The sequence below is a fragment of the Lipophrys pholis genome (genome assembly GCF_963383615.2).
Source record: "Lipophrys pholis genome assembly, chromosome: 4".
NCBI classification, from domain to species: domain Eukaryota; kingdom Metazoa; phylum Chordata; class Actinopteri; order Blenniiformes; family Blenniidae; genus Lipophrys; species Lipophrys pholis.
The window spans coordinates 14,495,405-14,507,113 of record NC_137637.1 but is presented as its reverse complement, the minus strand read 5'-3'; the positions used below and the strand labels follow the sequence as shown (position 1 = coordinate 14,507,113).

The following is an 11,709-nucleotide window of genomic DNA, read 5'->3' as shown; positions in this document are numbered from 1 at the left end:
ACAGAGGATATAAGAAACAGGAATTTGTTGTGCATCAGACCCCAGACATCCCGGGACAACATGTTCACATCCAAAAGCCAGCGAGCATGTGACAGATGGCCAGACGCAGGAGGTCCCTATTTCCAGTATGGCCTGAGAAAAGCACACTGTCTCCATAGTGTTCTGTTTTATTTAAAATAAGGTTTTTAAAAAGAACATTGAACAGAGTAAAATTGAATTGTTTGTGTGGAGATTAATGCCTGTCCAGACTAAAATAAAATATCAGTATGTAGTGAATATTGATAATTAAATGCAATGAAAGGAATTGGGTGTCCATTTTCAGAGATAAAGCGCTATAAAAATATTTTAGATGTTGTCAAAGGGACTAAATTTGAAATTTCACCAAAGCAACCTGAACTGTTCCCGAAACAAGAACACATGTTATCACAGAGGGAAAATTTGACCTTTAAAAGCCAAATATAACAAGTGAAATCAGAGTGATTATAACTATTGTCCACCAACCATAACAAAGCCTGATCCATTCATTTTTTAGTTTCACTGTAACAAAATCAGATTTTTCTGTAGTGAGCCTCCATGCTTACTCTCCTCTTCTTTCCCCCCTATAACCAATCACCAGTAACATTTCTGGGGTATCAGAGAGTGACAAAATGAATATCATGATTAAGCCCAATATAATTTGTATAAATTAACAAACATGGTATGCTGCTGTCCATTATGTGAGAAAAACATTGCCATTTTTTAATCTGCCTTCAGTTTTTAGACTGACGTTACAATAGAATTACAAATGTCTCAGTTATTTCAGCACTCATAGCATATAAACTAAAATGTATTGAGCTTTAAATGTTTTTCATTTGTGATAGATATGGCCTGAAGTTGAATTTTTTCAAAACATCTGATTGGAAATATTCTGATTTCTATTTTTTATCATCAGCCATCAGTGAAATCAAAATACATTTGTATTTTGAGTTCATTGATGGCTGACGATAAAAAAGGTGGCTTAAAATATTTCAGTTTGTGTGATAAATCAGTTCAAATTTAAACATGGGAAAAATTCACTTTTACACAGTATTTTCCTTGAAATGCATCAGCATATGCACAAACAGATCTACTAAACAAACAGTTCCTATGACTTAAAACTACTGACAGGCATGAGAATAAAAATTTTAAATCCTGCAGAAATGTGTACGAGTTTGTTATCAGGACACAGCCTGTACATTGGAGTCACTACATTACACAAGAATATTCATTAGAAGAAATATAGTGAAATCGGTTTCTGTACAATTTGTTTCATTGATATTTGTGTGCCAGATGGATTTCTCTACCTACATGGCAGAGTGGGAACAGTGGAGCTTTAATGACTCGTGCGCTCTGTTGACACAAGCCAGTGTCTGTTTAACAGCTTTTCCTTACGTGCACCGCTGGTTCTCCCCACATCACTCCAGGCCTGTGACTCAGAGAGCGCTCGCCTCCTTCTGCGGCTGCCTCAGACCGGCTGGCGATGACCACAACTGGCTGAGACTCGCCCTGCATGTCACAGTCATCCTGCTCCTGCCAAAACGACTCCGCCGTCTCTATCTGTGCAAGAAAACTCTTCCAGGCTGGAGAGAAATAAGGCTATAGATACATCCGGGGGATATTGTCCAAGTTGTGTTCTTGGCTGCACGCCACAACTTTATAGGACGCATCTACAGCAGCCTCTGGATCAACGTGCTAGACAGTCATTTTTCACGGGAGCAGGTGGTGGGAGCACATCTCCAATGCCCGGCCGTATTAAGTTTCAGTCCTCTAATACTTTCCAGGGTGTCTGTGGAGATATTAATTGATCTTTCATCACGGGCTTGCACTGACCAGCCTGCAGAAAGGGATCACTGCTTCATACCATAACATGGGAGAGCACACCCGGAATATTTTTCACGAAAATGTCACTGATCCAGAAATTCTTTTTACCTGGCAACCAAAAACATGACAGGGGACAAGAATATTACCACAAACCAAACATTTTAATTCCTCCTTCAACAAACTGTGGACAACACAGAATACAAGATAGAGGTATCCAAACATGTCAAATAACAATATTAATTAATATCATTATTGTAACATTAATAACATGGAATGTCCTACTCTTCATTCGAACTTTTAGTTTATTTTATGAAACGTCATATAAATAAATATTTCTATATCCTCTGTTTCTGACGCCTAAATGAGCCTCTTTGAGTGAAGATGAACAGGTTGGAGAAGGACGGCAGAATGAACAGACAATAGAGAACAATGGAGGGTGTGAGCAGCACTACCTCTCCGCCAATCTACTCTGTCGTCATACGACTCGCTCTCTCTGATAGCCCCGCTTCAATCTAAACACTCGCTCAGCAAAACGTCTTCAAGTGCATGTTTGCGTGTGCAAAAAGACGACACCTTCTTTGGAACTCAGACACAAGGAAAAACATCTCTCGGGCTTTCACTTGCTCCCCACCCTCAATGACTTAGTGGGTTAAAACAGATTGGAGGCAGCAGCTAAACCACTGCATCGTTAGCGCATCAGATCTGTGTTACTCGCAGGTCTGCTCAACTTCCTAAAGATGCACGTACACAACAGCAACCTCAAAAAGCACCAGTGGCAGAAAGAAGAAGAGGGTCCGATGGAAAGTCCAGCTGAAACTAGGTCCAGTTAATGCGATTGGGATAAAAGGTCTCTCTCTAGTTGTGTGTCCTGCTGCTCCTCAGTTCCTCCAAATCTCAGAGAGTATTGCCTCTGTGAAACCCTGCGCCTCGGCAGGTTTCAGTCTGTGCTGTAGTTCTCCAGCTCAGAAATGATGGTGATCAGGTTCTGGAGGCCAAAGATGTAGCCGCTGTCCTGGCCCTCATGGATCACGCTGTCCTCCCTGTAATGTCTGCAAGTGGTGTGAGCAAAGTCAATCATTCTCACATCCACCATGGAGCCTCGGGGGAAGGAGCCTGACAGTCGGGCCTGGCTGATACCTGAACTCCCGCTGACACTGCCGCTGCTGGAACAGCTGCTGCTGCTGTCTTCGCTAGCGGTGGACGGGCTGTTGGGGAAACCAAGTGCACCTGCGACTTCAGCATCGTCCTCCTCCTCTTCCTCTTCAGGCTCAGCTTCCACCTCCACCTCCTCGTCCTCCTCATCCTCTTCTTCCGAGAGCCCGTCCTCGGTGCGTCGCCGCGTGTGTTTCCTGTGTGGCGCTCCGTCGTAGATGATGAGCAGCGAGCTGGAGTAAAAGCGGTACGATTCGCAGGCTTCCAGTGCGGCCTGCATGTCTCTGAGCCTGCTCAGCACCGGGGACAGGAGTTCACGCCGAAGACGTTGCCCGCTGTGGAAGAACTGGAACAGAGCCTCCTTGAAGCCGGGCAGGGTGAGTTTGCGGCCGAGGTACTTGTTCATAAACATGAGCTGGTCTGTGTCAGACTGGTACACCTGCAGGGGTGAAGACAGGTGGAAGCTGAATATCAGGTGTAGAACATCCCATTATTAACAGTCAGTGTTATAATTCAAGTGGACCCTTAGTCCCTTTATACATCATATTTAAACAGTCATGTCCATTTCAGGCATGAATGTGGTTGTGGCAGAGAGGTGATGCAGTGCACCTGATTCACATCAGGGGCTTAATCACCTCTATGCCGCCAGAGACACAGTGTGACAGGCGGGAGACACAGCGGCGCAGAGTCTCTGTAAGTTTTTTGTTGGTTTTGTTTTCATTTATTAAAGATAACTTCTGACTCTGTGCCTCTGTGGGTGAACCCAAAGGTGGTGAGCGCAACTGCCACAGTGGTATACATTTCCTGATATAATATATTAGCACAGTGCCCGTGTAAAACTACACCAATATGGCAGCGTACCTGCATGCCACAGAGGCGGACTCCTATCGAGGCCGACGTGCTCTGCTGACACTTGCGGATCTGCACGGCCTTCTTCTCCTCGGAAGCATCATCTCCATGCTGCCGTGTGCCCATCTTCAGGTCCAACACACATGGCACAGTGTGCCGCCAGGTCAGGTTTTCTAACAGGATGAATTCTGGGAAAACGGAGTCAAGGAGTCGAACACCATAGACATCAAATGTTATCACTAGCCTGACCAGACAGTGCCGAAAAGCAGCAATCACATGAGCTCACTTTCATCTAATTATCACGACAATACGAAAGATTGAACCACAGTAATATCAAGTATCTGATGGGAGTGCTTTTGAAAGGCAATGCTACGGAACAAAGACATTGATAGTGAGACACTGTGTTGGGTTACAGGCCTCAGGCGAGCCTGCCGATAACACTAAATGCCTTTCATATGCAGATCTGCAGGGGTTGAGTTGTACTGCTGGCTCAGCTTGCTGGTGCTGCACAATATTGCCAATGTGTTTTCAAGCCACTTCTAAAACACAATAACATTCAAGGCACACTGAAGCTTTCAGCCAGAGGAAGGATACTGTATTGGTTGCGGTGCTTTGCGTTCTCCTTCATCCTCTGCAGGTGCTGCTGGTGACACTTGAGGCTCCAGGGGTTGTGTTGGAGCTGCGGCTCGGCGTTACTGTGACTGTGCTCCAGCCGGTAGTCAAGCACCTCAGCCTGCTGCAGCCACTCCAGCTCCATGTCCTCCTGCAGTTTCTGAACACTGAGTGGCACACAGAAAGGAAGAAGTTCATTAGATTTACGATCGACGCTGAAAAGAAAAGAAAAAAATCTGACGTGTGTAGGTATAAAGACGAAAGAAAAATCCACACAAAGGGGCCTCAAAGGCAGCAGTATTACTCACTGCTGATGCATTACATATCAATCTCTACTGTATTCTACCAGGTTCATCCTCCGTCCACTAAAGAGGCGACGGCTGACTCAGTCAGTTCTGTTTGTATATAGGGACAAACATGCATCTACTGCAGTTATGCAAGCCTGATTCTATGACCCCCGCCCCCCTCCCCCTCCAGCCACTGAGGCCAAAGGATCAGCCCAGTGCTGAATTTAGAGCCCGTTCTGTCTTAAGTTGTACGTGCGTGTCAACAATTGCATCATTAGTCAATTAATGCGTGTCTTCAGACTGCAGCGTTACCATTCATGGAAAAGCAAAGTTTGGTTTATATATGTCCTGCTTGTGTAATGCTTTGAAAATGCATCATCTTCAGTTTCATTTAAATGAGGTGTGATATTGCGCTTTGCCCCCCCCCCCCCCCACACTGTTGATGCATCTACCACATGTTCTTGATGTGGGCAACAAGACCTTGAGCAAACCGAGTCGGGACATTTTCTCCGATCTCACCTTTTTTCCTTCTCTTTCCTGGAGTGGCGACTTCGGCTGTCCTTGCTGTAAATGTCGCTGTCCACAAGCAGTGAAGACGCCACCATTTTCCCCCACTTGAGCATCTTGGCCTTGGGCTCACAGTCTGCGGAGTGGTCCTTGTTCTCTAGGTCTGCTGCTGGGTCACTGTGAAGTGGGTAGGCGATAAGGCAAAGGTTCCCTTCTTCGTCCTCCTCGAAGCTTACGGAGACCACACCTTGAGAGAGGAGCAGAGAGGAGGGCAGAACATCTTTTAAACAAAAGTTCCCAAGCAAAGGAAAGGAACAAAACAAAAACACCAACACATTAGGTCTGAAAAACATTTTGTTCAGGTTGGGAATGCCACGCTTCAAAAATAAAGTCCAAACACAAACGACATAAGGCTCCAAAGAGTTGAGTCAAAATGTTTTTTATTCATTCCCATCGCAAACAGAAACAACAAAGACAGTGGAAAAATGGACAACCCACAATGCAACACTGCATACATGCAGATATAAATCAAACACTGAATGATGTTATCAAGCTATGAGCTTCAGCAGATTTAAGATGACAGCAGACGTCCACAAGATTCCCGATTTCAGTTTGACCACACAGAACTTCGACAGATTTTCACAATTTCCCTATTTTGTTTGGATCCTAAAACAGCCACACACCCTTCGCTCCTCTAATGCTGCTCCATGAAGGAGAGTAGCTGAGACAAGGTGACAAAGAGGAGGAGAGTGTGGGAAGATAATGTGAAATCTGCGACACAGCTGACATGAAAAAAAAAATGACACTGCCACAAAACATTCATGTCAGACCAAAGGAGAGGTTTGATTTCAGGGTCATCATTTGAAAGTCATTTTTTGTTTTTTCCCCCCCATAGTATTCAGTTCAGTAGGATGGTGTGCATTTCAAGCATGTGTGTGGCTTTTAAGATGATCAGAGGAAAGTGAGTGTCGAGTATCAGCTTACACGTCTCAGCAGGGGACACAAAGGAGGCAGCCCATGGTCCGCGATGCAGTGTCTTAGATAACATATGAGGGGGATGTGCTGTAGGTGAATGGGACAGTCACTGATGGGCACGTGGTCAGAGATGGCTTCTCTGGACCCTGAAGATGTTTTATTCCTGTCAAATAATGGTCCCAGCTCAAATCATTGTGGGAGGAGAGAATGATCAAAGAGCAGATGAGCGTGTGGAAAATATGTAGCAAACATAAAAGGGCCACTTCATAAAGAGGTGACATCTTAAACCAGTCCAGCAGTCTCTGTTTCCCTGCATCATTGTCTAGCTTCATTTTTGAGGAGCTTGGTAATGGTGTGGCCGTGGCTCCCACAAGCATATTTTACAGTCAAATCTAAATGGATTATTTATAATCTGCAGCAATGTTCATGCTGGGCCCTTCAGGTAACTGTGTTGTGGCTTTCTGGATATGAGCAAGTGGCAATCTCACTATGTGTTCTTCCCACCCATCCTAGACAACCAGCGCTTACTCAAACGACTTACCTGGGTCAACACAGCCTCCTACAAGCAGGGCACTACAAATGAGTGGCACGGTTTCGGCTACAGCACCCCCCAGTGGCACAATTTAGCACGCTTCTGCCAGGCACCTAAAAACAACACTTGTGCAAGCTTAAGACACCTCTCATTCCTAAAACGAGAATAATCTCAACACGCACACTTTGACACTCAGCCAGCAAGAAAACACAGACATGCTCTCCCAGACATCTACTCCCCGCTGACTTCTAAACATGCACATGAAAAAAGAGACATGCAAAATGGCCACAACATGCACGACAGAGGTTGGAAGAGGGTTGTTGTCATTACCTCTGTACTGGGGGGTGAACTTCCTCATTGCAGCAGGCAGACTCTTGTAGAACTGATGCTCACGAGGAATGAGGGGCTTGCAGATGGTCTGCTCCCCGAAGCGCAGGACGCAGGAATGTCCCCCCACCTGGTGCACGAAGGGCTCCAGCATCACTCCCTTCTCGACGCAGCAGTGCTGATTCTGCAGCTGGTTCTGCAGGAGATTATTCTGCTGCTGCTGCTGCTGCTTTTGCTTCTGCTCTGCATCCATGGCCTCCTGGGCCTGAGCCTCCACAGCCGGACTCATCCTCCTCTGGTCCTGGCCACACTACCGAGGGCATTAGCCTCCTCACGCACGCACACAAAATGTGGTGGCACGCACACTCCCACTCACACACACGCACGCTCTCTGTCACACACACTGCAGATCCACAGAGGACTCGTCCTGACGCGGCGCATTAAGAGTGCAGTGCAGTTATTCCCACGGAGGTTGAAGTGATGGTGATGATCTGCTTTGTCTGCTGGTCGAAAACAAAGAACAGGAAGGAGCAAATAAAGAGAAATAGAGAAGATCGCTCAGGTTTAAATCGCGATTTGATTCCTTTTGGCTCCTTCTCTTGCAGTTTTTGTAGCCGATTGGAAACAGAAAGCCCTTTAATGTCCTTTTTTTTTTTCCTTCCTGGGATGTGCTGCAGCGACAGACCCCGCTGGAGCTTCCCTCTGCAGACTGAGCTCAGACAGCTGAGAGCTGGATCTCCACTGGTGAAGCGCTCACTGTCCTGACAGACGCTCCGCCCGGCCACAAGGCTCTCCACCAATCACAGGCAGCCAGGGCAGGTTGTTGGGTGGTAACCCTTGGAGGCAAAGAAGCAGGCAAACAAAGACGGCAGTGGGAGGGGGGGAGGGAGGACCAGAATAAAAACAAGGAGGGAGGGAGGGAGGGGGAAGCAGAACTCAGCTGTTTTTCTGTCTGCGTGACAGCGGCAGGGTTTTTCAACAACCTGCAGTTTCCTCATATGAAGCACAACGACAGGAACGGACCCTCACAGGACCTGACATGCAGAGCGAAACAGGCAAACATAAGCAAAGTTACTGACTGACTCCACAAACAAACTTGTCCTGAAAGAGCCAGCAAGCTTTGGCGGCATGTGATTAATGATGTGGGGAGAAAAACAAACGGACAACTTTATTTTTCCATCAGTGGACATAGACTGATGGACTTCAACTCGTTTAGGTGTTTAAGATCTAAATATATAACTAAACACATTTTTAATTGTTTCAAAGCTATATGTTTCTAAGGACACTGACGTCTTCTGTAGAAATGAAAGTTTTTTTAAATGTTGAGAGGAAAGAATTTCATCAAACAGATGGACATACTAACAGATAGTGGTTTCTAATGCTCACTAACAGAAAAGGGGTTTCTGGTTGAAGTCTGCTGGCTATTGTGGCCCCAAATTGTGAAGTTTATCTGTTGTTGTTGTTGTTGTTGTTGTTGTTGTTGTTGTTGTTGTTGTTGTTGTTGTTGTTGTTGTTGTTGTTGTTGTTGTTTTGTATTTAGGTCTATTGGTCCTCTGAATTGGCCATACGTATTGTTTTTATCTATCTGTTTTTACTCTGTGATGGACGAGTGATCTGTTCAGGGTTTGTCTAGGACAGGCTTCAAGTCCCAGCGATGGATGGATGGATGGATGGATGGATGGATGGATGGATGGATGGATGGATGGATGGATGGATGGATGGATGGATGGATGGATGGATGGATGGACTAAACCAAATCACACAGGAGAAACTCAGAAATAATGAAGTTGATTGATTGTTGGTTAATAATAAGTAATAACTGGACTTTGTCTACATAATGAGACTACGTTTAAGCAACATATTATAACCTATCCTTAAAAATTACTACCTTTATTGTGTGTAAATGTGCAATTTATGTAATGTTTTATGTTCACGGCCTTTATCAATGGCCACCCAACAACCATCCATACAATTATCATTTATTCCAGGTGACCAGAGTAATGCTGAAGATGAGATGGGCTGACTATGGGTGACGTGTGGCACTGTCGTGAGCTCGTCCTCTGACCAGAGTGGAAACTATAATCCCTGTCTCCTGGCCCTTCTTGACACAGATTACCACAGGGGCAAAACAACATCTGATTAGACCAATCACTCGCTACCGTCTCCATTCGGACAAATCTTTCTATCAAGTACTAAAATGTCGCCGCCAAGAGCATTAATACCAAAGCATATAATGACCTAATGCCTGTTGGTCTGCATGCTTGCAGGCTCTAATATGTGTAGATGGGAGGGTGGGAGTTGTTGTTTTCTCTCATGTACATTATGTGTCAGTGCTGTCTTATGTGTGTTTGTGTGTGTGTGTGTGTGCTCGTGTGTGCATGTGTGTGCATGTGTGTGCATGTGTGTGCATGTGTGTGCATGTGTGTGCATGTATCCTGTATATTACAGTTAGCTATTGGCTGGCTATGCAGTGAGCGGAGTCAACACTAATCTCTCTAATCCTCCCTCTTGGAACACCAGTGGAAAATGGGCCATGACAAACAAGTAGAAAATAACCACAGTTATATATATAGACATGCTGTATGTTGAATACATAAACACCAAAACACATGGTTATTTTTTATTTTCTTTTTTTTTAAAGAGTAGACAAGGACGTGGCATCTCTCCTACCTTTCGGGTGCCCCTCCAAACATGCCCCTGATGTCTTTCATCTGTTTGTCCCCTGCAGGGAACTCTGTCCTGTCATCTCTTAACATGCTGTGATCACTTATTTTTAGTGCTGTCACAAACATATGCTTCTTTTTTTTAGTGTCAGATGGCAGCACGAGTTTTAAATCCCAACTTGATTGTGGCTAATATTGTACAATGCTATCTGTTAACCAAGGCTTAGGGTAATCCCCCAGCTATAGCACTGAGACTCTTGATCAAATAACTATTTTACTACTGTGCGCTTGTCTTGGTTTGCAAACAAGAAACAGTGTCAGTGGGAATATATCAATTTCCTGCTTGGCCAAAATTAAAAAAGGAGAGCAGAGGTAGTTAAAGGTGGGATGAAATATAAAGATGACCTACAAGGCATAAAAGTGACAGCATTCACATATACAGTTCACATGAGGTGAAGTTTGTGGAGCAACACACCCAGTATTCACTTACAGCCATGTTTACAACCTTATCACACTGTTATTTGAAGCTGCAACAGTTTGTCAGACAGAAGTCCACAAACAAGCAAAAAGGTATGAGAATCAAAAGATCGTTAACATTTTTCTCAAGCACTCAGAGGAAATTAAACAGGCACATGATGGAATATCACATCAAAAACCCGGAGAATGACTAATAACTCCAGAGGAAATGAGCAAAAAGAGAATGAAAGGAGAGGGAAATGACTGCTATGACCTTGAAAGAAATGGCCCACATCCAGCATGAGGTAGTTAGCGGGGGCTTTTCACGGCGCTGCGGAGGCACGTGGCAGTCATGAACCGAGACAGTGAGATATTCAGGTGGCGGGATGTTGGTCCACCAGACCTTCATCCCCACAAAACGTGCAACTGTTGTGTACTATAGAAAAAAACAAAAACACACTATAATGAGACTTGAATACTTTGGACCATAATAGGAGGAGGGCGAGCCTTCAGATGTGTTATGGAGTACATCAAAGACACAGTTTTACAAGTTGATTTTCATCCCAAATCAACATAACACAGTTTACTCAGAATGCGGTCAAAACAAGTAAGAAAACGCACCATCAAACTTTAACTGAGAGCCATTTATAAAGGAACTGATTTCACACACAGACATAAACTGAACTTTTGTGTTGTCTCTCATTTTAGAGGCTCCTAAACATTCAGTCTAAATATGTTGTTACTTGTAATTCCAAAATGTCCTTGATTATAACACGACTCACTAATTTAAAACAAAGGAAAGGAATAAAAAAACAGTCAAAACAGTCACAATTTATAGTCAGGTATTTTCTACATTCTCCTGACATATGTATTGTGTATTAAGAGCCATTTTAATCTTTATAACACCACCTTGAACAACCATATCAGATTTTAAATGCTGCTGAAGAACAAGGCACTTTGTGGCTGTCCAGTACACTGGAAATGATCCAATGTGGTGCATTGAGACTAAATGTACTCTGATATCTTCTTAAATGGTTTTTCATCAGCACAGAAGAAACGGATCATAGGAGGTAATTAAATTAACAACGTTAACCTAGCCTGGGCTTGTCTATCCAGCACCACTAACAGCAGCAGTTACCGTCTCACACAGCCAACATGCTACCTTGTGTGCATTTTCTTTATGACACTATCTCAAACCCCGAATCCATGGATTCCATGAGAAGACATCTTGTTACTCTTGTTTAGCTTCAGTTCATTTGTACACAGTGTCTTTTATTTTTTCTTACACTATTGTGATTTTAGACGAGTGCTTGAAAACATCCACGAGACATACAAATCACAATTTATAATCTACATCCATTTGTTTTATTGAATTAAATGCAGTTCAAAGGATACAAGCGCCGATGCAATCAAATGTTCTCAATTTCACGTCTCATTGAAACTGACAAAAAACAAAAGTCACCATGACGCCTTCCCAACTCTTTTTAACATTTTTAAAAGTCCCTCAGAC

At 44.1% G+C, this 11,709-nt stretch overlaps 1 protein-coding gene across 3 annotated transcripts; it reads right to left on the bottom strand.

Moving 5' to 3' along the window:
- Nucleotides 1-1,978: 1,978 nt before the first annotated feature.
- On the bottom strand, nt 1,979-8,114 carry LOC308108746 (inositol hexakisphosphate kinase 2-like). 3 transcript variants are annotated; one of them, XM_080461940.1, is made up of 6 exons: nt 7,084-7,875; nt 5,259-5,493; nt 4,435-4,619; nt 3,853-4,028; nt 2,977-3,430; nt 1,979-2,888 (listed from the first exon to the last, which is right to left on the bottom strand). In XM_080461940.1, exons 1-6 carry the CDS (start codon nt 7,367-7,369, stop codon nt 2,866-2,868), a joined length of 1,359 nt encoding a protein of 452 aa, XP_080318066.1. In that variant the 5' UTR covers nt 7,370-7,875; the 3' UTR covers nt 1,979-2,865. The 3 variants fall into 3 exon arrangements, with proteins under 3 accessions (XP_080318066.1, XP_080318067.1, XP_080318065.1); XM_080461941.1 differs by adding an exon at nt 6,231-6,384 and having other exon boundaries at nt 1,984-3,430; nt 7,084-7,820; XM_080461939.1 differs by having other exon boundaries at nt 1,984-3,430; nt 7,084-8,114.
- Between the last annotated feature and the right edge of the window lie 3,595 nt (nt 8,115-11,709).

Excerpts from the sequence above, each read along its gene's own strand:
- LOC308108746 (XM_080461939.1), bottom strand. The coding sequence starts at position 7,369 with ATGAGTCCGGCTGTGGAGGCTCAGGCCCAGGAGGCCATGGATGCAGAG. Across the intron at positions 4,620-5,258 it reads AGGAAAGAGAAGGAAAAAAG|TGTTCAGAAACTGCAGGAGG; the intron begins GTGAGATCGGAG and ends TGTGCCACTCAG. Across the intron at positions 4,029-4,434 it reads AAAGCACCGCAACCAATACA|AATTCATCCTGTTAGAAAAC; the intron begins GTATCCTTCCTC and ends CCGTTTTCCCAG.